The following is a 27,718-nucleotide window of genomic DNA, read 5'->3' on the forward strand; positions in this document are numbered from 1 at the left end:
CCAAGGCCTCACTCACAAATTGGGGTTTATGGGGGGGGGGGGGACCCCAATGGAGTTCTCATTGTACTTACATTATTTTGTGTATGTTTTTGCTTGGGATCAAGTTCCGTTAGGGCCAATTTTAATAATCAACCTTTGAATATTACCGTACACTCACGTTTCTTATCTTATTAAACACTGCTGGTATGATTAATTTAGTCTCCCTGAACGTAAAAGGGCTTAATACCTATAAGAAGTGCTTCTTGCTACGGCGGGAGTTGATAATGCAAAAAGTTAGCATTACATTTATTCAAGACACACACATCTGCAAAAGACATGAGCACTTATTAGCCTTTAAAGAATATCCTTATATTTTCTTAGCAGCTGCAGGGAAGAATAACTGTTATGCAGGCACAGGCATTATTATATCTGCTGATTTAGTGTTTGACCTTCAGTCCCAAGTCATAGACCCAGGAGAGAGATATGTGCTAATTAAAATGAAGATAGGGGATCAACTCTATACTCTTATTGATTTATGCACCCAACCAAGATCAGGAAACTCTTAAGGGATATTAAGAACATAAGAAAATGCCATACTGGGTCAGACCAAGGGTCCATCAAGCCCAGCATCCTGTTTCCAACAGTGGCCAATCCAGGCCACAAGAACCTGGCAAGTACCCAAAAACTAAGTCTATTCCATGTAACCATTGCTAATGGCAGAGGCTATTCTCTAAGTGAACTTAATAGCAGGTAATGGACTTCTCCTCCAAGAACTTATCCAATCCTTTTTTAAACACAGCTATACTAACTGCACGAACCACATTCTCTGGCAACAAATTCCAGAGTTTAATTGTGCGTTGAGTAAAAAAGAACTTTCTCCGATTAGTTTTAAATGTGCCCCATGCTAACTTCATGGAGTGCCCCCTAGTCTTTCTACTATCCGAAAGAGTAAATAACCGATTCACATCTACCCGTTCTTGACCTCTCATGATTTTAAACACCTCTATCATATCCCCCCCCCCTCAATCGTCTCTTCTCCAAGCTGAAAAGTCCTAACCTCTTTAGTCTTTCCTCATAGGGGAGTTGTTCCATTCCCTTTAACATTTTGGTAGCCCTTCTCTGTACCTTCTCCATCGCAATTATATCTTTTTTGAGATGCGGCGACCAGAATTGTACACAGTATTCAAGGTGCGGTCTCACCATGGAGCGATACAGAGGCATTATGACATTTTCCGTTTTATTCATCATTCCTTTTCTAATAATTCCCAACATTCTGTTTGCTTTTTTGACTGCCGCAGCACACTGCACCGACGATTTCAATGTGTTATCCACTATGACACCTAGATCTCTTTCTTGGGTTGTAGCACCTAATATGGAACCCAACATTGTGTAATTATAGCATGGGTTATTTTTCCCTATATGCATCACCTTGCACTTATCCACATTAAATTTCATCTGCCATTTGGATGCCCAATTTTCCAGTCTCACAAGGTCTTCCTGCAATTTATCACAATCTGCTTGTGATTTAACTACTCTGAACAATTTTGTGTCATCTGCAAATTTGATTATCTCACTCGTCGTATTTCTTTCCAGATCATTTATAAATATATTGAACAGTAAGGGTCCCAATACAGATCCCTGAGGCACTCCAATAATGATTTATTATTGGCGCACGTAGAGGGATATCTAATAATTGGGGGGGTATTTTAATATCATGCCTAATCCAACTCTAGATAACTCCACAACCATAGCTACTGCACAGCAGAAGATCAGTAAGGCTTTTTCCTCCTTTGTAATTGATTGGTGCTTGGTTGATGCATGGCGACATTGCCATCCCACATCAAGATCCTACACTTTCTACTCAGCACCTCAAGATAGCTACTCCCGAACAGACCTCTTTTTAGCAGAGAAAACTTTTAATATCTAATGTCCACACAGTTATTGATGATAATCATATGGTCTGACCATGGAGGCTAAACGAATCACTATTGAGGGATAATGGCATTGTAAGGGACTTAGAAGAAACGTTGCAGGAGTACTTCTGTTTAAACTCTAAAGACTCTGCTAGAACAGGGACACTTTGGGAATGCTCTAAGGCGGTGGCACAGGGGATTCTTACATCTAAAGCAGCCGCTAATAAGAGCTATGAGCAAGGAATGCAGAGGGCTGCAAAAATAATAGTACATCTGTCTAAACGACACATGGAGACTCAAGCTCCCAAGATATAAAATAATTTATTGGCTGTTAAATCAAACCTACATAGGCTGGGTGACTCACAAGCCCTTCATACACTTGATTTAACAAAACAAGCATTTTTTGAAGGAGGCGATAAGTCAGGGCGACTGCTGGCTCGCCAACTAAAAGCTAGGGTGGCACAATCTGTTATCATGACTATAAAAGATGCTCAAGGGGAAGTTCATATGGCTACGGCTGAGATTAGAGCTTCCTTCACTAGTTTTATCAAGCCCTCTCTCGCACAGATATGGTTATCAGCTCAGATGAGATAGATGAATACCTACAAAGCGTTCCTTTACCCACTCTATCCCAGTCACAACAGCTGATACTAGATGCACCAATCGCCAAGGAGGAAGTCTTAAGTGTGATTAAATCTCATAAGTCCCCTGGTCTAGACTGCTGTCCTGCGCCTATTACAAAAAGCTGGCCTCTACCTTAGTGGACCCCCTGGTGAATTTTTTAAATAAATTGCAGGAGCATGAAAGCATACCAGAAAGCTCCAATATAGCTGGGAAGGCTGGCAGGGATCCCACTCTATGCGGGTCTTACAGGCCTATATCCCTGATAAATTTAGACCTAAAAATATTGGCAAGAGTATTAGCTCTCAGACTTAACCAATTTCTGCCAGTACTAGTCCATTCCGATCAGGTGGGGTTTGTGCTGCAACGTATAGCGGCGGACAATGTGCGAAAGATTGTTGGTTTGATGTGGTGGGTACATAAAAAGCAGATACCTGCGGCACTATTATATATTGATGCCGAAAAGGCCTTTGACCTTGTTCATTGCCACTTTTTATTTCAAACACTTAGGAAGATAGAATTTGGCCCTTTTTAATCTTAAATGTATACAAAAGTTATATACCAACTATCCAAAGCAGAAAGCCTGTGAGGGAGTCAGTTGGACGGTTAGATGATCAAGGGGTTAAAGGGGCACTTAGAGAAGATAAGGTCATCGCGGAAAGATTAAATGATTTTTTTGTTTCAGTTTTTACTGAAGAGGATATTGTGGAGATACCCATATCAGAAAAGGTTTTCATGGGTAATGATTCAGATGGACTCAACCAAATCACGGTGAACCTAGAAGATGTGGTAGGCCTGACTGACAAACTGAAGAGTAGTAAATCACCTGGACCGGATGGTATACACCCCAGAGTTCTGAAGGAACTAAAAAAATGAAATTTCAGACCTATTATTAAAAATTTGTAACCTGTCATTAAAATCATCCATTGTACTTGATGACTAGAGGGTGGCTAATGTAACCCAAATATTTAAAAAGGGCTCCAGGAAACTACAGACCAGTCAGCCTGATGTCAGTGCCAGGAAAAATAGTGGAAAGTGTTCTAAACATCAAAATCACAGAACATATAGAAAGACATGGTTTAATGGAACAAAGTCAGCATGGCTTTACCCAAGGCAAGTCTTGCCTCACAAATCTGCTTCACTTTTTTTGAAGGAGTTAATAAACATGTGGATAAAGGTGAACCGGTAGATGTAGTATACTTGGATTTTCAGAAGGCGTTCGACAAAGTTCCTCATGAGAGGCTTCTAGGAAAAGTAAAAAGTCATGGGATAGGTGGCGATGTCCTTTCGTGGATTACAAACTGGCTAAAAGACAGGAAACAGAGAGTAGGATTAAATGGACAATTTTCTCAGTGGAAGGGAGTGGGCAGTGGAGTGCCTCAGGGATCTGAATTGGGACCCTTACTTTTCAATATATTTATAAATGATCTGGAAAGAAATACGATGAGTGAGGTAATCAAATTTGCAGATGATACAAAATTGTTCCGAGTAGTTAAATCACAAGCAGATTGTGATAAATTGCAGAAAGACCTTCTGAGACTGGAAAATTGGGCATCGAAATGGCAGATGAAATTTAATGTGGATAAGTGCAAGGTGATGCATATAGGGAAAAATAACCCATGCTATAGTTACACAATGTTAGGTTCCATATTAGGTGCTACCACCCAAGAAAGAGATCTAGGCGTCATAGTGGATAACACATTGAAATCGTCGGTTCAGTGTACTGCGGCAGTCAAAAAAGCAAACATTGTTGGGAATTATTAGAAAGGGAATGGTGAATAAAACGAAAAATGTCATAATGCCTCTGTATCGTTCCATGGTGAGACCGCACCTTGAATACTGTGTACAATTCTGGTCGCCGCATCTCAAAAAAGGATATAATTGCAATGGAGAAGGTATAGAGAAGGGCAACCAAAATGATAAAGGAAATGGAACAGCTCCCCCTATGAGGAAAGACTAAAGAGGTTAGGACTTTTCAGCTTGGAGAAGAGACGGCTGAGGGGAGATATGATAAAGGCATTTAAAATCTTGAGAGGTCTAGAACTGGTAGATGTGAATCAGTTATTTACTCTTTCAGATAATAGAAAGACTAGGGGGCACTCCATGAAGTTAGCATGGGGCACATTTAAAACTAAATCGGAGAAAGTTCTTTTTTATTCAACGCACAATTAAACTCTGGAATTTGTTGCCAGAGGATGTGGTTAGTGCAGTTAGTATAGTTGTGTTTAAAAAAGGATCGGATACGTTCTTGGAGAAGTCAATTACCTGCTATTAATTGACTTAGAAAATAGCTACTGCCATTACTAGCAACGGTAACATGGAATAGACTTGGTTTTTGGGTACTTGCCAGGTTCCTTTGGCCTGGATTAGCCACTGTTGGAAACAGGATGCTGGGCTTGATGGACTCTTGGTCTGACCCAGCATGGCATATTCTTATGTTCTAACCACGGATAGAATCAGAATTAGTATACAAATATTCAAGAAGGAATCTACTATTTCTTAGCAGATTTGTCTTGCGCAAGGCATTTACAAAATGCGTGGCTTTTGCAAACGCCAAAAAAGTTAGGGGAGCTAGTTGATATTTGTGCTCAAGCTCTGCTCTGGGTAATAGGCTGCTATGTGACATTAAATGACCAATAGTGGTGATTCCCTTAGCTTGCCATGTGTGAAATAAATTGGTTTGGTATCCTGCCGGGAACTGATTATTATGGAATAATGATGATTGATAAAAATATTGGTAATCATCTACTAATTTTGTTTTCTATTGGGCCCATATGTTTAAAGTGGTCCTTGTTGTCCAGGGTATGCAATTTAAAGGGTGCCAGGATCCCTTAGGTTGCCATGGCATCGTATGAATAGGTATGCCTCCGATTAGTGTCTGTTCAAGTTGCACCCATTGTTTTACTGAGGTCTGTCGGTTGAAGTCTAATAATGCTCTAAGCTGCAAGGCGACATAATACTTAGAAATGTTAGGTACCCCCAGGCCTCCCTGCGCCCTAGAGGGGAAGAATACATTTCAGGACACTCTAGGGGGCCTCCATCTCCAAATAAAATCTAAGATCTTTTTCTGCCAATTGCAGAGGAGACATGCAGGTATGTAAACTGGCAGAGAGGAGAAAAGATATAGGAATATGGGTAACACACATTTTTATAACGACAATCCACCCAAGCCAATCTGTGATTAAATGATTATTCCGGACCTGGAGAAGTAAAATATCCTTCTCCATTCCTATGGAACAAACGTCTATTCCCTCAGGTCAAAATCCTGCTTTAACTAGGATATGGCAGTACAGCAGACTTGCATGAACTGGCTTAATTTAAGCTGTAAAAGTAAATAAAACATCATAGAAAGGAAAGAACTGAAGAAGCAATAAACTGCTCTCCCCACCTGCTTCAAAACATAACATTTGCTTTATATTTCTAAAACAAAATGAAGGAACAAAAACAAATATGTATATATAAAAAAGTGGTTCCATTACCAGCAATTCATGTTAGCATTTGCCATTCCGCTCAGGGCATTGATGAGGCCCGGCCCAGAGACGACAAGGCACACACCTGGTCTAAAGACAAAAACAGCAATGGCTGAGAGAGAATCACAGCAGGAATCATATAACAAGGTAATATTAAAAGGAATCCACTTGCATCCGAAATGCACCCCATGCCCCAGCATCCTCAAGCATGGATGAGCCATAGTTAGGTTCATGCCACATGGACTGCCCCTCCCCCCGTCAGCGGGCTCAATCTAGTCTGACCTTCCACCAAGAAAACATGCGCCCCCCCCATAACCCTCTTGACAGCTCACCTGCCTGTTAGGTATCCGACAGCAGAGGCAGCATAACAAGCCTGGGGAAGACAGCAGAAATTAAAATGGTTTTGCAGACATGACACTATATATGCTTATCTGGGATGTAGCTTCATCCTGCAACAAAGATAATATCGTTCCAAATGAGATTTTACCCATCATGAAATTATGCATGGTATTTACATGCAAACACAAATACAAAACCGCTTGCAGGTGGAGCAGTGCTCCCACAGTTCACACACTTAAAAAAAAATCCTTCAAGCTTCACTAAGAAGGAATGGTTTAGACTAGCAGAAGGGCCTATTTCAGTTAATTGGGTGTATATTTTTATTCAAAATTAAGACGAAAGCTGTGGTTTTATATCATAGAGGAATTTAAGATACATAATATAAAATTAGAAATCTAGAGCTAATTCAAAATGATGTAAATTATTTCTCTTAAAAAACAAACTACTTTTTTTTTTAATTTATATTTTATTGAATTTTTAACAAAATTTTTACATTTTGCAAAATCAAGCAATGATTATTGAATTAAAGAAACAAAAATTAAGCATAATGTTACTACATACAACTTAATTCTCAATAATCAATAGTCCCCATAATGGGAGGATGTTTCATAAGTAATAATCAAATATCAAGAAAAAACTGTAATACTTATACAGAAAACAGGAGAAATTTACATTTTACAGCCTTACACCTCAAGCCTGTTCTTTGTCACCTAAAAAAGCTTCCAAGTGGGAGGGGTCCTGAAAAATGAACTTATTTTATTGAAAAACAACTGAACATTTTGAGGGAAACTTCAAAAAGAATGTAGCACCTAGAGCCAATACTCTCGGTTTCAATACTAGAAATTGTTTCCTCCTCATTTGTCTGACTCTAGACACAACAGGGAATATTTGGATCTTCTGCCCACAAAACTGAAAATCTTTGTTTAGGAAATACTTTTGTAAAATCATGTTCTTGTCCCTTTCCCTACAGAAAGTGACTAACATAGTCGCTCTCTGAGGAATATCATCTATATAAGATTCAAGAAAAGAAGTTAAATTCGGAGATTGTTGGACTTGATCCATAACTTCTTCCCCCCTTGAACCTCTAATCTGGATCTAGGGACATAATAAATCTTGGATATCGAACTTTCATCAACTGTTGATATTGAAAGAATCTCAGCCAAATATTTTTTCAGTAATTCTAAAGGAGATAGTAACCTGGTTATAGGAAAATTTAAAAATCTCAAATTTCTAACTATTTTGATTCTCCAGGTTTTCTGCCTGTGAATTATTATCCCATCTTTTATAGAAGAATTATTAACATCTTGTACAACTTTTATTTGTGTTGACATTATTTTACTTTGTTCTTCTAAACAATTTAATCTGTTATTATGCATCTCCAACATGTTTTTAATTTCAACAGTTGACTTACTATTCTGGATAATTGAACGCGACACAATTTTTTGTAAGTTAGTTAATGCCTGCCAAATATCAACAAGTGTGATATTTTGAGGATCTAAATGTTCAATTACCGTCCCTATAGATCCAGAACCCTTCCCTTGCCCAATTAACTCATTAACCCCAATGTTAGATTGAACAATATCCACATTTAAATTTACTTCCCCTGGTAACGAGGTTTGGGCTATAGGGTTGGTAGGAACTAATAAGGATTGAAGTTGCTGTGGTGACCTGGTGTTGTCTGAAGTTCCAGACGAAAAAGATATTTCCGGTATAAGCTCCCGAGCAGTCTGGCTCGCCCTTCTTATTACAAGGGAATCCATTGGGCCTCTAACCGGTACCAATGGAGTTGACGTACAAACTTTTACCTTCCTTTTTCTACCCATATAAAAATCTCTAGAAGGGGGTGCGCCCCTTTGGCGCGCGGCTTTGGCAGCGCGCCGGCGGCTGCGTGCTGCTCCTTCCCCAAATTTGTACCTTGTAGGTTGTCCCCGATTGATGACGTCACCGGGGGGCGGCAGTACGGGCGAGTCAGGATGTTGTAGCTCCAGCGTTGCAAGCAAGTCAGAGACTCAGACAGTCCCCGGGCCAAAATTCTCTCTTTCGAGAGTCTCTCCCTCGGTCCTCCTCCCAAAACAAACTACTTTTCAATAAGGAAATGTGTAACATAATCAGTTTATAAATGCGAAAAGTGAAATAAATTTTCTGTTCTGTGATCTGAAGCTTTCTGAGTAAATTCTGGGCCATACCCTTATACTGGACAATTCTTTCAATCAATATTTGTATTATTTCTGTAATTCATAAACCCTCTTCCCAGCTCGCTCTCTCTCTCTCTGTTGTACATTTCCAGAATGGTTGCTCAGCTTTACACTATTTCAGCTTCCCTCAATTTATATAGGAGAACAGAAGGAATATCAAAGTTGCTTGAAGTTGTGTCTGGATTGGTTTACTGCTTGCATAACAAACCCTTCAGTTTTTCCTAAACATTTGCTTCCTGTAAGAGTCCTTGCACTCACAGTACCAGAAGGTCATGTCTCCCATGCAACTTGCCAGTCTACTGACAAGCCTCCATAAATCTACTAATTATTACCATTATTGAAATGGATAATGTAAGAAAAATATCAAACCACCAACAAAGCCTTACTAATTAATAGTGTTAAATTATCTGCAAGCATTGTCATCATGGAAACAGTTCAAATATTCTATCAATTCCTCCTCCAAGTGTTTAAAACGCTAACACTGAACAGATTTCACAGAATTTATTTGGAACAAGACTTCTATGGCTCCAGATCTACTAACAGAAAATATTTGGTTTCTAATGACAGCTGAATATATGCGGTGCCTTCCTGCAACAGGACAGGTACAAAGCATAATACTCTGAGCCAAACTTAAGCAAACGGTGGAGAACAAGAAGTGGGTGGATGCATCTGATCTACTGCTACACAGGATAAGACAAGGCCATAGTGAGATAATGAGAAGCCAGAATGTTTGAGGACAAAGTTGAACATAGTTCAAATAGCAAAGAGCATTTGACAAATGGCTCCGTAAACAAAATAGGAAGACAGTATTTAACTAAGCAATAGAGTCAATGGTGATTGTTGGCAGAGGCAGATATGATGTGGGTACCTGCAGGGTCAAGGATGTCCACTTTCCTTGGCAAGTCTGCATCTCCTAATCTTGCTGACCTGTTATTAAACCTAACTCCTTCATGTGGGTTTGCTCAGTGTTGGCTCTATAAAGGAATAAAACGGTTTTACAATCAGATTTGATTAATGACGATGCAGTTGAAAGAGGCTGGTGGTTTTGCCTCTGTTAAACAAGCATAAGGCAGCATGGTGTCAAGGCAAAAAAGGCATTTACTGGGTCCTGAACAGTTGAAGGCAAATGACTTTCCAATGAAGCTACAGAGTAACAAACTGAGGCAGCCTCAGACCATTGTAAGTTTGGGACATGGCTGGCTCCTGCGACCCCCCCCTCCCCCCCGTGTTTGGGTAACTTAATGGCTGAGAGCTGTATAGTGGAACTGGACTCTGAACTGCAAGGCTGGTGAAGCAACTTAGCACAATCAGCCCCTGATTAAACATTCACAGTGAGTAATGGGCTGGTGGACTAAGTTCAGTACTAATTGTAAACAAATCTGTGTTCTATTAACAAAATCCTTGCATTCAAGTATAAAAGAGAACTGCATTATCTCCAGAGGGCCCTAACATGACACATGGCTTTGGGAATGCTTTCCAAAGATACGTAGAAGGGTTGTGTGTGTGGCAGTATGGGCTTGTGGTGGAGGTATAGGTGTGATGGGATATATCTGTGTGTGTTAGGGCTATAGGCACGGATATATGGGGGTACACGACTTTGTACAGTATGGGTGTGAGGGATTCTGTGCGTATGGTGGCTGTGGGGATGTGTTTTTTTGGGAGTCTGGCTGTGTGCTGGCAGGTAGCATGTGTGTGGGGGTTGTGTGTAAATTGGATATAAATGGAGTAGTGTGTGTGTGTGTGTGTGTGTGTGTGGTGGTATCTGGGTGTGTATGAATATATGGAAAAGTGGGTGTGTGTAGGTGTCATGGTGTATTGTTAGAGGATGGATAGGTGTATTTGGGTAGGATTGCACAGGGGATTCTCTTGGGAGGGGGTAGCCCATATGTGTGGATAGGTGAAAGGGGGCGAGGTTGCAGGGTATGGTAGGCGCAAGTATAATCATAAGATGTGTGTGCGTGCGTGTGGTGGTGAATTGAGAAGCTGCATTATTTATTTTCCCTGTCTCTATGAGGGGGGTTTAGGTGTGCTGGGAACAGGCGTGTGTATGTTTGCATGCATGTATATATGGGAGAGGTGTGAGAGTGTGTGCATGTGGTAGTGTAGTTTGGAAGCACTTTATTGTGTCATCCTTTGCCAGTTGCTTCAGTTATTCTCTCTCTGCTAGTGATGCTCAGTGGCAAAATGCTGGAAGGATGTGTGGAGATAAAGGAGGGGGCAGAGGAATGGAGCACTGGTCAACATTCTAATAGTTTCTAAGAGTTTCCCCATAGAAAACAATGGAGATTTTGGGGGACTTCAGTAACAACTCCTGTGTCGGTAACTGGAGGTTTCTGACCTGAAACGGGCAATTAGAGGAACAGCTTGCCCTGGAAGGACCATAAGAGGAGGCGCGCTGCGGTGCTCTGCCGCGCCAAAGCCACACCACCAAACGGGCGAGTCCCTTCTAAAAGTTTTTCTTCCCCTGTTTTTAAAGGATGGGAAGGAAAAGGAAGGGGAAATCTACACCATCGATTTTAACATCGACCCCCAACGTATGGCCCAATGGATTCCCATGTGATCAGAGCTAATTCACTACTGCGGGAATCGAGTATCGAATTAGCTGGGATTTCATTATCCCCAGAAGTGCATTCTCCACCTCCCAGGCCTTTAGCCTCACCAGGTGTGTCTTTACTTAATTCAAGTTTACCTCAGAATGACTTTTAAGACCGAGGGGACACTAATAGTAATATGATTGAGTTGCAGCGGAAGAAGGGCTGTATATCTGGAGCTGGTGATTTAGTAACTGGAGAACATGAGAACTTGGACAATGTATTGTTTGCAACAACAGATATCCAACCTATTCCTGAGCCGGTGACACTTAATTTAATAGAAGACGAACCACTATTGAATACATTGGAAGAACCTTGTAAGGTCTTACTTAGGGACATTTGGAGAGTAATTACTAGAACTGATAACGTATTGACTAGCTCTATAAAACAGTTATCTATATATACAGAGAAAGTGTCTCGTAAGTTGCTGGAAATAGAAAATAGAACTTCTAAAGTGGAAACTGAGGTTAAGACAGTCTGGTGTTATTGCCAGTATTCAATTAACCTTAGTATCAACAATTAAAGATAGTTTAATAATACATCAAAATGTGAAGTTTTAGAGAATTATATACGATCTAAGAACTTACAATTGTTGAATTTCCCTATAACTCGCTTCCTATCTGGAATAGAGTTATTTTAAAAATATGCAATAGAGATTTTGCAATTTTCAAGTGAAAAGAGATTTTTGATATCTAATGGTTTTATTTGCCACGTAAGAAAAGAATGGTAAATAGAGAGGAGGGAGCTATCGATGTTTTAACACCCATCAATAGTTCCAATATCTCCTCTTTTTTGGTCGCTGATGAAATACAAACTAGAGCCACATTTTTGGTCACTTTTGTATTAGATTCAGAAAATACTATTCACATTTTCTTCCTGCATGCCAAATTTGGTGAATTTCCATCCCTTTTCTGCCATTACTGTGCCTACATACAGGGAGATCGGTATGCTTGAAGCAGAAAGCACCATCTTTAGATCCCTCACTCTGCTAATTTCTGGCCTGGGACCAATTTACCCTACATGGGCAAACTCACTGAAAAGGCTGTGTGTTTATAACCAAATGCTTACCTGGATAATAAAAGATGATTTGCAGTTTACTTCTAAAACCACCCAAGGCATTGCACAACACATACATAAAACTATTCGTATATAACTACAAATGTATGTTAAATATATAAGGAGGGTAACTTTCAAAGGGTCTTCTGGATGTAGTGAAAGCCACAGAAATAACTCTTCAGAAAATTGTGCAGCTAATATATGTTAAAAATCACATTCACACACACAGTATGGTGAAATTTATACTTACCAGATAATTTCCTTTCCTTTAGCCCTAGCAGACCAGTCCAAACCTGCAGGGATTTATTTATTTATTTATTTATTTATTTAAGGTTTTTATATACCGGCAATCATGAGAACATATCTTGCTGGTTTACATGAAACGGGAGTGCATTAAATACATCAACTAGGAACTGTTGTGACCGAAGGAATAGTTACAAATAACGAGGGTAGAAGAACTTGGAGAAGGAGGAAGAGATAGGAAAGAATAAATGGTTAACGGTATACAGATAAATTAAATTAACTGCTATGTACAAATGGCATGATTAATGGCTGAATGTTATGAGGAATCCTTGGTTTGTGTCTTTGGCCCTGCTTGCAGTAGGTGGAAGCGGAGAACATTTTTTCACAGTCTTTTTTTGCTTATGTCACTCACACTATATATCCTGGGATAGTTGGGAGGTACCTCAGTAGCCTCTTGCCCTATCCTATTAGGTTGATGTCCTGCATTTCTTTATTTTTCTTAAATCCCCTCCACCTTTTTGTTTTCTTTTGGAAGGGTACTTGGACTGGTCTGCTAGGACTAAAGGGAATGATATTTCACCTTCCTTTTTGTCCTGCAGACCATTCCACACCTGCAGGACATACCCAAGCAGTAACTAATTTGGGTAGGTTGAGGCCTTAGTTCAGATCTTCTTCTACCTGCAGGTCTAGCCTGTAAGAGTTTGTGAACATACCCCAGGAGGCGTTGCAGCCCTACTCTCTGCCCATGAGGTTGCTTGAGCTCTAGTAGAGAGGGCGCATAAGGCCCTCGTGGCCTGCTTCCCCTGCACCAGATATTTTGCCACTATCGCTTCCCTAATCCAGCATGCAATTGAGGGCTTAGAAGCTGCCTAGTCCCTTCTCTGGCCTTCCAACAGAACAAACAATATGTCTGACCTCCTAAATTCATTGGTGACTTTTAAATAATGTAAGTGTCCTCCGGATGTCTAGCGGGTGAGGGCTGCCCCCTGCCTGTCTCCCCTCTGTCCTCCTCAGAGCTGGTAAAACAAGCTCCTGATTTGCATGAAACTCTGGCAGCACCTTGGGTAAGAAGGATGGGACAGGATGAATAACTACCCTGTCCTTGTGAATCGACAGATAGGACTTCCTACAGGACACCCTTCGGACTGAGCATATCGCCACTAGAAAGAATGCCTTTAACGTGAGGTCATTTAATGTTGCTCCTGTAAGTGGTTCAAAGGGTGCCTTGGACAAGGCCCTAAGGACCACATTAAGGTCCTACGTAGGTATTACCTGGTGCTTCAGAGACTGCATGCATTTTACTGCCCTCAAGAAACTTGCTATGGAGCTTCCTTGCACTTGGCCCCTAAAACAGGCTAATGCTGCCACCTGCACTTGAGAGTTTAGGACTAACCCTTTCTCTAGGCTAACCTGCAGGAACTGAAAGATCCCCCTTGTTTTTGCTGTTTCTGGGGGAGACTTTTCTTCCCTTGCATCATTCCTCAAAAACCTTCCAGACCCTACCATACACTCTGAAGGTAGCGTGCATCTTAGATCTTAACAAGGTGGCTACAACTGCCCTTGAATAGCCTTTTTTCTCTAACCTGTCTCTCTCAAGAGCCAGGCTGTAAGATAATGATCTGACTTTCCCCACTTGACTGGACCCTGCCTGAGCAGGTTCTCTGCTTTCCCTGGCTCAGCCTCCCTAGGTCCGCATATCACAACCTTCTTGACCAGTCTGAGGCCACCAGAATGATCCAGCCCCGTGATCTGCTGCTTTCCTCAGTACTCTCGCTATTAAGGGCCATGGCGGGAATACGTACAGAAGCTGGTACACCAGCCATGGTTGCACTAGGGCATCTACTTCTTTTGAACCCTGCTCTTGGTGTCTGCTGAGAAATATTTCTGCCTTGACATTCCTTCGTGTTGCCATCAAGTCTCATTCCAGCCTTCCCCACCTCCCCACCTCTCTCGAAAATGCTTCCTCCACTAATTCCCATTCTCCATGGTCTAGTGCATGCCTGCTGAGGTAGTCTGCCTGTGTGTTCTCCTTCCCTGCTATGTTACTGGCTGTTAATCCCGCCTGGTTCTTTTCTGCCCAGCTCATTAACTGTTCCACTTCTTCCTCTAACTGCCAACTTTGCATCCCTCCTTGCCTGTTCATATAGGGCACTGTTGTGATGCTGTTGGAAAGGATTCTTACCAGCTTTGCTCTGACCTTAGGGATTAGGTATTTGAGCGCCAGCCTTACTGCTCGCAGCTCCAACAGATTCATTGAGGCCTCCCTCTCCTTAGCTGACCATCTGCCCTATCCCACCTGTTCTTCACAATGCACCCCCGCCCTAACCTGCTGGCATCTGTTGCTAATGTCACCAAATCCAGTAGAACTAGACTGACTCCTGCTAATAAGTTGCTTTTGACTAGCTACCAACATAGGCTGGCTCTGGCTTGGAGGTGAGCATGAGCCTCTCTCCATATCTTCGTGTGCTGGGGTTCCACCTTGAGAGCAATGCTCTCTGAAGTGGGCGCATATGAGACTTTACCCATGGGATTACCTCTATGGTCGCTGCCACCAACCAACACCTGCAGGTAATTTCTTGCCGCCAGTTTCCTGAACCCTGTAAGCTTCCTCACCTGGCAACTCAGTTTTATCCTGCCCTCTTTCTTGTTAAAAACACCTTTGCCTGCTTGGTGTCGAACTGGGCCCCTAGGTACACTAACCTTTGGGAAGGCTGTAAACTGCTTTTGGCCTCGTTTACTACCCAACCTAATTCCTCGAGGAGTGCCCTCACTCTCCTTGTGAAGCTGCTGCTCTCCTCCTCTGACCTGGCTCTGATCAGCCAATCGTCCAAATATGGATGCACTACAATACCTTCCCTTCCTTAGTGCTGCTGCCACAACTACCATCACCTTCGTAAAGGTTCTTGTTGCTGTGGCTAGACCAAACGACAGTGCTTTGAACAGACAATCATTCCCCAGTACTGCAAACCTTGGGTATCTGCAATGCGACTCTCTGATGGGGATATGCAAATATGCTTCTGCTAGGTCCAGCGCAGTCAGAAATTCCCCTTTTCTGACTGCCCCAATGACTGACCTCAATGTTTCCATTCTAAACCCTCTCACCTTGAGGGCTCTGTTCACCCTTTTCAAGTCTAATACCAGGTGAAATTCCCATTCTTTGTTGGGTACTACAAAGTATAGAGAGTAACGACCTGCACCCCTATCTGGGACCGAAACTGGTACTATTGCTTCTAGTGCCACCAGTTTGTCTTGGGTCAAACTGATTGCCTCTCTTTTCTCCTGCAATCTTCAGGGGAACTCCAAAACGAATTCCGGAACTGTGATAGCCAACTCCCGTGAGTACGGATCACCTCCAGGACCCAGCCGTCCCTGGTGACTCAGGCCCACTCCTTGAAAAACAGAGTTAGGAGAAGGTTCGGGGTGGGCTCCCCAACCATCACTTAGCCCCTTTAAACCCCCTAGAGCTCTGGAGGCTCTCTCTCTAACCCAGCCCTGTGCCTCTCAAAAGGGCTGTCTCAGCTGTGGCCTAACTAACCGGGACTCTCACTTGCCTAAACCCTCTAAGTTCTTTGATCTTTTGTTTAAAGTGCCTTAAGAGACTTTCAGGCCTCTCCTCTGGGAGACTCTATGGTTTTGAATCTATCAGGCTCCTCATTAGGGCATCTAAGTCTTCCCCAAAGAGGAGACACCCTCTGAAGGGCAGGACGCTTAACCTCGCTTTCAAGGGTGCATCTGCCACCCAATGTCGGAGCCACAAAAACCTTCTTGCCACCATCACCGATGCCATCTGTTTGAGCAAGGTTCTAATGAGATCGTACAGCCTGTGTCTGCCAGAAAGACAGTCCCCTGATTCTATTCTGGCCATGCTATCCACTGGGCTTTCTCCTATCCCTAACGTTTTCCTGGAGCTGCTGGAGCCATTTCACCAATGCCCTGGTTACATAGCCCCCACATACCACTGCTTGTAAGGATAAACTCGCTGTCTCACATGCTCTCTTTAAAAAGGCTTCTATCTTTCTATCCTGTGCGTCTCTCTTAAGGAGGCACTCCCTACCAGTATAGTTGTCTTTTTTGACACTGCTGCCACTGGGACTTTTAGTAATCTATCTACCTCCCCCCTGCTGTAGTGGGTAAAGGGAGGTCATTAAGGATCTTGCTTTCAGGGCTGAATCGGGCGTGATCCGTTCTCTCTCAATCATCTCCTCTACAGCAGGGAGGAAGGGAAAGGCTTTTGCTGGTCTCCTTATACCTCTCAGTATGGGGTCCCCTTCCACGTTCTTTTCCTCCTCATTTTCTTTGCCCGACTCCTGCAGGCTTAAGGCTTGCAAACCTTTATTATAAAGAGGCTCCGTTCTTCCCTCCTAAACAATCTCACTGCTCTCTCTCTCCCTCCACAGGAGCTCTCTCTGGGAGTTCCAAATCCCCTGTATCACTTTCTGAACCACCAGGGAAGGGCGGGGGCTTCCCTGTCTTAGGCTTCTTTAAACCTAGCGTGTGAGGGGAGCCCAAGGGAAAACTACTTTCTGGGGGGGGGGGGGGGGGCTTCTAATGTAGCCACTTTGTCATTCATTTCCTTATAGGCCTGGTGTATTAGCAAGATAAATGATGTGGAAAACTCAAGCTTCCTGCGACGTGCCTTGCCTTCTTCCCTCTGGGACTTCTCTCTCTCTCACTCAGGGCCTGCCTGCACCTCGGCTACATCCCCCCCATGATGGGCCCTCTGCCCGCTCAAGCGGCTCCCTCTGAGCCAGTGTTGGCGGTGCATCTGATTGCAGCCTGCCCCTGTCTGTTTTTTTTGGTGATTCACAGTCACCTCAGCGGGGAGGGGCAAAAGGAGCCCACGATGGAGCTCCTCCTCCTTGGCCCACATTGTGCGCATTTCCAGCCCCTCTCGGCACGCGTCTTGCCGCTGGAGGGGGAGAAGCCTGTGCTCCCGCCGCCCTGGCTAAGGATGCCGAACTGCTCCCTATGAGTGTGCCCCTCCCCCCTCCTGGAACTGCCCTATGCAGACTACGCCTGCTTAGGACTAACACCAGGTTTGTTTTTCTTTATTTTTCCCAAAAGGTGACGAGGGGTTCCCCCCCAGAGTCTAACTACCTTGGCCTATTACTGCTTCTCTTTTTTTTTTTTTGCATAGTTTCTAGCTATCCCAGTATACCTCCTCCTAACTGGAGGAACCTCCCAGCTATCCCAGTATATATATAGTGTGAGTGACGTGGAAAGTTCTCTGCCTCCAACTACTGCCAAGCAGGGGAATCCCCGCAGGTGTGGACTGGTCTGCAGGACAAAAAGGAAGCTTTTTTTTTTTTTTAGGAAAGCCCTCAAGATGTCTCTCCTTTCAGTTGGCTTTTACTGATGTCGGGCACATCCGCTTGATTGTTTCGTTGCTGCAGGATTCAGTACTTTTTGGGAGTAACTCTCTACCAACACACACAAGTTAACCAGCAAAATGCACATAAGTTGCATCAATTTTCAAAACGACTCGCACACACCACCACCACCTAATCTGTGCATCGTTGTGCTGAGAGAATTTACAAAGATACTTTTTAAAATCAAACCGAATGCACGCCGGTCCCAGCCCTGCACAGCCTCCACCCCTGGAATGCATCTTTTTGCAGACCTTGAAGACCCACATGGGATGGGATAAAGAGTAGGGGGCAGGGTGAAGGACTGGCCAGTGCCCACCCAATTTAACCCTGGGCCCTCCCCCAAAAAAAATAAATTCAATTCTGGCTAAGATTCTTGGCCTGTGATACTGCAAGCTGGAAATTTCTTTCGGGTGCAGTGCAAACTGAAACCAGTCAGGATTAGGCAATGACAACCTATTACTCAGTCCCTCACACCTTGATAACACTGAAATCATGAAGAACTTCTCCCTATCACCACTGGCATAAATAAAAGCCTTTTCAATTAAACACTTTCCAGCAGATCTTAAGAAATGAAGAATATAACGTTCTTCACCTGATCTAGGAACCACCGAATCTCATGCAAAAGGAATCATTAAGAAGTTGCAAAAACTGAACATGAAATCTGTACATCTGTTGTAGGGATTCTAGTTAAATTTGTTTCTTGCAGAATTTCTCAGATGATTCTTCTGTTTCTGTGCTGTATTCTGCCTGTCTCCCTATAGCTGGAGCTCTTAAGTCTTCCTATAACAATCATGCACTAAACATCAAGGGAGAACAGACCGCCTGAGCCACTACAGACAGTAAGAGCACATAAAAAAAACCAAACAAAAAAAAAAAAGCAGAGAAGAGAGGGCCAGCCTACTGGCTCAGCATGTGCTGCTCTGCAGAGGACCCTGGGTTCAAATACTGGGCCAGGATTCTGCTCCCCAAGCTGCCCGGGGGATGCTATGGAGCCAGTACACAGATCCCAGAAGCCTGGGGAGGGAGTCTCGGCCATCATTCAATAGCGATACCTAGTGACCGGACTTAGAGCCAAAAACTGCAGGGCTCTGGAAGGAGCACTGATGCACAGCCCTCCCCCTCCCCCACCCTGAGGGGTGCCGCTGCCGCTGGAACGACAGAGCTAAGCAAGTTAGACGAGCGACATAAAGATGAGGGAGAAAACCCTAGGTATGGCACCTTTTCCCAGTGGAGGTTGTTTTTTCATTGAGCTGGAAGCCTAAAGAGCAGGAGAAGACTGCCAGGCATCCCACCACAATAAAAAGAAAGAAAAAAAAATATTCTCTTTTGAGATTCCGCCATAATTGCTTTTTGTGCTCGTCCTCTGGGATTCTATTCAGGCGTCAGTGACATTTCCCCACAAGAAACACAGAAGCCCCCCCAACAGTGATAATTACGAGTTTACAAGAGCATAAAATAGAGGCTAATGTGCACTTAATGCATCTGTCATCATGCACAAGCCTATTGTGATAACACTGGGCGTGTTCAGCTCATTATCTCACTAGCATTGATCATCTGCATTGTGCTACAAATACGGTTAGAGCACCCCCAAAACCTTAGTGAATCAGGCCCTTGATTACCTCATACCGAAGCGAGAAGATTCCCGCGAATGCGCACACCATTGCTGTTCCTGTAACATATCGAAGTTTTATCTCGAGGCATCCCCCCCCCCCCGGTTCAGACAAGTTACGGTCTTGTCCAGGCTATTCCAGCGAGCCTTCAAGCTAAAAGCCTGGGGGTCCCACGCAACAATAATTTGTCTAGGCTTGCTCAAGTCTGCAAAGTCTGTGGTCTTCACTTCTGGGCAGCCCCTTTCTTCCTTGGAACTTATGATATTGGACCACAGTTAACAGTTTGGCTGGTTTACCCCAAATCTCTCCCTGCTGCCTTCAGTTGGTGGGGGTTTTTTTTTTCCCCAGTGTAAAGTACAGAGATCATACAATTCCAGTTTCATATGATCTTCGTTGGCTGCCAGTTACAGTATGTTTCAGTTCACATTCAAAACTGGTTTCTTGATATTTAAATGCATTACATAAGTTGGGCCTGACATATCCGAGAAGCCCTCTTTCTCGTTACGCTCCTTGTCCCATACTGCATTCGTCACAGTCAGCTTTGCTAACTGTACCCTCATGACAATCAGCGCGACCTCGTGACCTGTCAAAAATCTTTCAGCTGTGTTGCTCAGTGAGTCTGAAATACTCTCCCAGTTGATACCAGAGCTTGTGTAGACTAGCTGCAATTCCATGGTATATCCTATGAACTGAATTTTGAATTGCTTTGGTACTGTTACCTTATCAATATACATTTTAGTACAATTAATATATTTTCTTGTGTATAGTGTAATATGTTTTATGTTGTTGCTGTTATACTGTATGCTTCGTGTTTCTTTGTTCTGCATCTTTGATTACAATTGTGCGGGTTATAAATATAATAAAGCCCATAACATTATCTTGAATTCTTAGTAAGTCTCTAGGGTAGGCTTAACAAATCTAATTGTTAACCTAAAGCCATTTTTTTTTAGGAGATAACATGTTTGCAAGTTAAATGATTAATGGCAAGCCGCCACTTTAACAATTTGGGAATCTGTATTATCATCATCCTATCTTTCCTATAGTTTCATTACTCATCTCACAGTATATTTATATTAAACTTCATGCTTGCTAAACAAATTTCCCTGATCTTCTTCCTTATACCACACATGTTTTCTTTCAATTCTACCCAGTAATCTTCCACTGGGCTGAATCATAAGGGTTTTTAATTCATTACTTCTGACCAATTCTTGACAGGTGATAGGTCTGGCCAGGTCTGAACAGGTGCCCTGAGGCTTCTCAACCAGCTAACTGCACAGTGCACTGTCTGGCCACATGGACCTAAATACACTCTTGAAGGATCTATAAGTAGACATGTATTTGTATCAGGCATCCCCTGAATTAAAAAGGTCAAAGTGCCACTGTACCTCAAAGTAAGGGAGCTGAAAATGAGAGAAAGAAGCCCCAATTTATTCAAAGGCTATCACCACAGGCACAGAATAGGAGAAATCATCATCATAAATCAGGCCCCTAAGCTGCCCAGCATTACCACTCACACAATAGTGAGGTCTCCTGCTCCTAGTGCGCTCAATCACATCCATGTGGTTAAAGGAAAAACTATTAGAAGTTGAGCTACTTCAAGATGAGAACAAGATAGAGGACTCTGGATATATCCTTAACCTGCAAACAAGCACCTTTGAAAGCGAGCTTCTGAATGTGAAGCTGCAACGAGTAGGATCTACACTCAAAAACAAAGGACCCCTTTCACACTTTGGGGGTCCACTTTTAAACTCGTTTTCCCTTCTTCGGGCTATCTGCCAGCTGTTACTACAGACTGTGTTACATGCCTTATTCCCCAAGCATTCAGGGCCTACTTCTTCTTTTCTTCCAGTGTCAGACTAGTTCCACAGAAAAAATTCCCAACTTACCCCTGCTCCCAAGTCATCTGACAAACGCTAACTCCAAATCTTCTTCTCCTGCACTCATGACACAATAAAGCCTCACTGCGGAGATTTGCCAGAAACTTGTCCACCTCTTTGCTCCTTCATGAAGGGCTGCAGGGTGATTTGAGGAGCGAGAGAAGAGCTGTAAAATGTACTTACTGCTTGTTCATTTCTCATTCCTATGTACTTGATCCCAGCTGCCTGGGCTGCAAATGCAACTTCGATGATTGGGATGCCCACAATACCAAACATATATTCAATGCCCTGAAAGAAAAATAGACAGAAAAGAACATTTTCACTTTAAAAAAAAAACAAAACAATCTTCCAATGCTCATCAGTCAACAACAGAGAAGATACCTGCTGTAGCTCAGCCTCCTTTCACGTTCTTAAAAAGTATCCAAACAGATTAAGTAAACAGCAACAGAGTCTGTATTTAATCTGTTTGCCAGACCTTGGCTTTTGCCTTAGAAATAGCTTTCTTCAACTAAATTTTGCAAATGCAGATAGTGTCTGGGTGGGAGAGGACAGTTCAGATAGGTTACAGTCTGTCCGGGTACAGGAGAGAGCCAGCTGTTACAGTGATTCAAGTTAAAAGCCTGAGAGTCCCACTCAACAATAATTGGTCTATGCTCGCTCAAATCTGTGGTCTTAATTTGCCTTTGTTTTCTCCTACAAAGCAGACTTGTTCATTTCTGGGCTGCCCTTTCTTCCGTGGAACTTACAAGATTGGACTGCTGTAACAGTTTGGCTGGTTTACCCAAAATCTCTCTGTGCAGCCTTCAATTGGTTGAAGATAATGCTGTTTGGGTTTTTTTCAGTGTAAAGTACAGAGATCATAACTCTGTCATATGATCTTCACTGGCTGCCAGGTATGTATTATTTCACATTCAACATTGGTTGCTTGATATTTAAAAGCATTACCTAGTCCTTTGGGAATTCTGCACTACTGTGAAGTGCAGAATTCCCGCAGAATTGCCCTCCAGCGCAGCTGCACAAAATCTGCACAGAATTTGGCAGGCCCCGGCATGTCACGAGCAGAGGCTGACCCGCTAGCATCAAAGATAGAACAGGCCTCGGTGAATGTATGTATGTGTGTTTGTGTGTAAGACTTGGGTGTGAGAGAGAGCATGTATGAGGGTGCGTGGGTGTGGGTGCCAGAGAGAGGGAGCCTATGTGAGGAAATTGTGAAGGACTGTGTATGTGTGTGAGATTGGGAGGTGGTGTGTGTGAAAAAGGGATTGTGTGTACGTGAGGGTGCTTGTGAACAATAGAGTGAGCCTATGTGTAGGGGGGATGAGTGTGAGAAGGAGCCAGTATGCAGGGGTGTATGAGAGAGACAGTGACAGTAGCCAGAGAGAGAGCGAAAGAGACACAGTGACAGTACCTGAACTCTGGGAGTGGAGATCGAGTGGAAGGGATTGAGCCGAGAAGGGAAGGGGAGAGATAGTAGCAGGTAGAGGATTTGGGGCCTGAGAGGGCAAAGTGAAAGGAGTCTGGCCAGGGTAGTAGGGATGGAAGGTGGAAGAGACTCTTACATTGACTCCTAGGGAAATTCTGCTCAAAATATTTAACTCTACATCTTTAAGTAATAACTTTTTTCTGTATTACATTTTAAATTACTTAAAGACGGTCATATATATTGTGTTATTTTAGAATAAGAACATGCCATACTGAGTCAGACCAAGGGTCCATCAAGCCCAGCATCCTGTTTCTAACAGTGGCCAATCCAGGCCATAAGAACCTGGCAAGTACCCAAAAACTAAGTCTATTCTATGTTACTGTTGCTAGTAATAGCAGTGGCTATTTTCTAAGTCAACTTAATTAATAGCAGGTAATAGACTTCTCTTCCAAGAACTTATCCAATCCTTTTTTAAACACAGCTACACTAACTGCACTAACCACATCCCCTGGCAACAAATTCCAGAGTTTAATTGTGCGTTGAGTGAAAAAGAACTTTATCAGATTAGTTTTAAATGTGCCACATGCTAACTTCATGGAGTGCCCCCTAGTCCTTCTATTATCTGAAAGTATAAATAACCGATTCACATCTACCTGTTCTAGACCTCTCATGATTTTAAACACCTCTATCATATCCCCCCTCAGCAGTCTCTTCTCCAAGCTGAAAAGTCCAAACCTCTTTAGTCTTTCCTCATGGGGAGCTGTTCCATTCCCTTCATCATTTTGGTTGCCCTTCTCTGTACCTTCTCCATCGCAACTAGATCTTTTTTTGAGATGCGGCGACCAGAATTGTACACAGTATTCAAGGTGCGGTCTCACCATGGAGTGATACAGAGGCATTATGACATTTTCCATTTTATTCACCATTCCCTTTCTTATAATTCCCAACATTCTGTTTGCTTTTTTGACTGCCGAAGCACACTGAACTGACGATTTCAATGTGTTATCCACTATGACGCCTAGATCTCTTTCTTAGGTGGTAGCTCCTAATATGGAACCTAACATTGTGTAACTATAGCTTGAGTTATATTTGACCAATATAAAGTATGCAGAATAAGTTTTTGTGTGCAGAATTTTAAATATTTTGCGAAGAATTCCCCCATGAGTAATTACATATCTTAGAAGCCATCTTTCTCGTTACACACCTTGTCACATACTGCATTTGTCACAGCAGCTCTGCTAACTGTACCCTCATGACAATCAGCACAACCTCATGACCTGTCAAAAATCTTTCAGCTGTGTTGCTCAGCGAGTCTGGAAAGCAAATGTTGCTTACCTGTAACAGGTGTTCTCACAGGACAGCAGGATGTTAGTCCTCACATATGGGTGACATCACAGGATGGAGCCCAATCACGAAACACTTCTGTCAAAGTTTCCAGAACTTTGACTGGCCCCTACTGGGCATGCCCAACAATGCACTGACCCTGCAGCCAGCAGGGGTCCCTCTTCAGTCTTGTTAAAAAGCTACAGGTAGTGCCGAAAATAAAAGAAGAAAACATTACGAACCCAACACCGTGAGGCGGCGGGTGGGTTTCGTGAGGACTACCATCCTGCTGTCCTGTGAGTACACCTGTTACAGGTAAGCAACATTTGCTTTCTCACAGGACAAGCAGGATGGTAGTCCTCACATTTGGGTGAGTACCGAGCTGAGGATGTCCGAGAATGCACCAAATGTACACAGGTGTGCAAGGCACTAGGCCTGGGATGAAATTTGGTCGAGGGCATCCTGAACCCCACCGGGCAGGCGGAAGGGTGTTGGTACGTCACGTTGTAAATAGGCTGCGCAAGACAGACTGGCCAAAGATGGAATCTTGTCTTCCGGCTTTGTCTAAGCAATAGTGGGCTGCGAAGGTATGGAGAGAATTCCAGGTGGCAGCCCTGCAAATGTCAGGAAGTGGCACCGAGCATAGGTGTGCTACTGAATTTGCCATGGCCCTCACAGAGTGTGCCTTAACACGGTCTTGAAGTGGAATGCCCGCTTGCTGATAGCAAAAGGATATGCAGTCCGCTAACCAGGAGGAGAGAGTCTGCTTACCCACAGGCTGCCCCAATTTGGTAGGATGGAAAGAGATAAACAATTGAGAGCTTTTCCTGTGGGCAGCTGTATGTTCTAGGTAGAATGCTAGAGCCAGTTTGCAGAGCCTGCTCTCCTGGATTGGAATGGGGCCTGAGAAAAAAGGTAGGTAGTATAATGGATTGATTGAGATGAAACTCCGAGACTACCTTAGGTAAGAATTTAGGGTGAGTGCGGAGTACTGCCTGGTCCTGCAGAAGTTTAGTGTAAGGCGGATAGGTAACTAGAGCCTGTAATTCACTAACTCTGCGAGCGGAAGTGATTGCCAAAAGGAAAATCACTTTCCATGTGAGATATCGAAGGTCACAGAATTGAAGAGGCTCAAATGGTGGTTTCATGAGCCGACCCAAGACTAGGTTGAGGTCCCAAGAAGGGGCCGGAGGACGAAGAGGAGGCTTGAGGTGAAGCAAGCCTTTCAAAAAATGTGTTACAAAGGGTTGTACTGATATAGGAACATCAGATACCGTTATGGAACGTGGCAACCGCACAGACATGCATCCTGATGCAGGAATTTTTTAGACCTGACTGACAAGTGCCAGAGATAGTCCAGAAACTTCGTGATTGGACAGGTAAAGGGGTCAAGGGATTGAGAAGAGCACCATGACATGAACCTGGTCCATTTGTAAGAATACGATTTCCTCGTGGAAGGCTTCCGTGAAGCAATCAGGACACGGGAGACTGGTTCAGAAAGGTTAAGTGGTTCAAGAATTAACCTTTCAACATCCAGGCCGTCAGGTACAAGGCCTAAAGATTGGGGTGGCATAGGCACCCGTTGTTCTGCGTGATCAGAAGCGGGTCCTTCCCCAGGGGAATGTGCTTGTGAATGGAGAGGTCCTGAAGAATCGGAAACCACACTTGACGTGGCCAGTGAGGTGCTATCAGGATCATGGTTCCCTTGTCCTGATGTAACTTCACAAGAGTCTTCGAGAGAAGAGGAAGTGTAGGGAATGCATATAGGAGACCGGTTGCCCATGAGAGGGAGAACGCATCTCTTGGCTGAGAGTGCTGGCTGCGAGTGAGAGAGCAAAAGTTCTCTACTTTGCGATTTTGAGGTGATGCAAAGAGGTCTAATTGAGGATAACCCCATTGTTGGAAGATCGAGTCCGCTACGGAGGGGTTGAGAGACCACTCGTGCGGTTGAAAGGTGCGACTCAACTTGTCTGCCAACATATTGTCCACTCTCAGCAAGTAGGTGGCCCTGAGGTACATCGAGTGGGAGAGGGCCTCCCATATCTGCGCGGCTTCCTGACTTGAAGGAATAACTGGAGGCACCGATGAGGGCATTGAAGGCACCGATGGATGCGTCAGCACTGATGGGTGAATCGATGGCACAGACTGATGTATTGGCATCGACGGCTGAGGCATCAGCAGAACTCCCGCTAGAGGGATGTGGAACGGTGTTTCTCCTCCCGATGACAAAGCAAGCGGGGAGGGCACCGGAGCCATTGGTGACCCAGGGTCCATCGGTGGAAAAGCGGCCATAAGCGCTTCCATCCTCGAGAGCAGCGGTGCCAACGCTGCTGGAATAGTCAGTGGTCGGTTCTGCAATTGGTACCGGTGTCGGAGGAACCTGGAGTTGATGCATCGCCTTGTCGATGGCCTCCTGAACCATCCAGTCCAGGTCTTCTCGGAGACCTGGAGCAAGCGGCCCAGGCTCCGGAACAGAAGAAGGAGGCAGAGGCATAGCCGGAGGGACCACCGTTAAAGGCGGGGTCGCGGCTCCCGATACCCTGTCGGGTGAGGGTTGCCTCAGTGACCTGGTCGCCAAAAAGGTCGGTGCCTTTTCTGGATGGACTTCTTCGATGGCGGCTCGGATGATGGCGATGATTTCGCTCCCTCGATGGTCTGAGACTTTCAATGCCTGTGGCGATGTTTATCTCTACGATCCCCTCGGTCCTGAGGGGGAGTAGAGGGTGTCAAAGGCCGAGAAGGCATTGATGCTGGACGGTCACCGGCCGGAGGTCGATGCTGGCGCGAAGTTGATGGTGCCAGATCCGACGACATCAATGCAATAGACGGCGCCGGGGTTTGAGCACGGACGAGAAGTTCCATCTTTTCCATTCTAGCCTTGCGACCTTTTTGTGTCATAAGGGCACATTTGGTGCAGGTTAGAACATCGTGCTCACATCCGAGACACATTACACAGACTTTGTGAGGGTCTGTGATGGACATGGTGCGATTACAGTCCGGGCACCGGCAGAACCCCGACGCCATGGCCATGAAAAAATTGAGCCGCGGTACAGTCGACAGCCAGTAGGCCGCGAGGGCCAAACTAGACGGTAATTGACGGAAAACGGGTAAAAAAAAAACTTACCGGAGTACCGTGGCTTGAAAAAGTTGAAGGAGGGACCCCTGTGGGGTAAATTTAATTTTAGTAATTCCATGAGGAAAATTCCTGTCAGGAATCTCTGCAGAGCTCCTTAACCGCATGGCTATTGCTGCGCGGAAAAAAGAAGACTGAAGAGGGACCCCTGCTGGCTGCAGGGTTAGTGCCATGCTGGGAATGCCCAGTAGGGGCCAGTCAAAGTTCTGGAAACTTTGATAGAAGTGTTCCGTGATTGGGCTCCATCCTGTGATGTCACCCATATGTGAGGACTACCATCCTGCTTGTCCTGTGAGAATACTCTCCCACTAGACACCAGAGTTTGTGTAGACAAGTTACAATTCCACGGTATATTCTATGAACTGAAGTTTGAATTGCTTTGGTACTGTTACATTATATATAAATTATATACATTTATATACACGGGTGCTGTTGGTAACAGATGGAGACAGCCTGAACCCAAGCAATGGGCTGTAGGTAGGAAGAGTTGGGTTTTGCAGCTGAAAGAGATTCTGGAGCACAGAGTGGCTAAAGCTACTATCGCGTCGGCCATCCCTGTCTAGACAGTAGTGAGTA

At 43.9% G+C, this 27,718-nt stretch overlaps 1 protein-coding gene across 3 annotated transcripts in view; it reads right to left on the reverse strand.

Moving 5' to 3' along the window:
• Positions 1–27,718, reverse strand: part of HACL1 (2-hydroxyacyl-CoA lyase 1) — a 114,514-nt gene that overhangs the window by 84,632 nt on the left and 2,164 nt on the right. For all 3 annotated transcript variants that reach the window (XM_029589209.1, XM_029589211.1, XM_029589212.1), the window contains exons 2-4: positions 21,447–21,551; positions 6,316–6,356; positions 5,993–6,073 (exon numbers count right to left, since the gene is read on the reverse strand). In XM_029589209.1, coding sequence (XP_029445069.1) covers positions 5,993–6,073; positions 6,316–6,356; positions 21,447–21,551 — 227 coding nt within the window. The remainder of the gene's footprint in view (positions 1–5,992; positions 6,074–6,315; positions 6,357–21,446; positions 21,552–27,718) is intronic.

The sequence above is a fragment of the Rhinatrema bivittatum genome, chromosome 2 (assembly GCF_901001135.1).
Source record: "Rhinatrema bivittatum chromosome 2, aRhiBiv1.1, whole genome shotgun sequence".
NCBI classification, from domain to species: Eukaryota; Metazoa; Chordata; class Amphibia; order Gymnophiona; family Rhinatrematidae; genus Rhinatrema; species Rhinatrema bivittatum.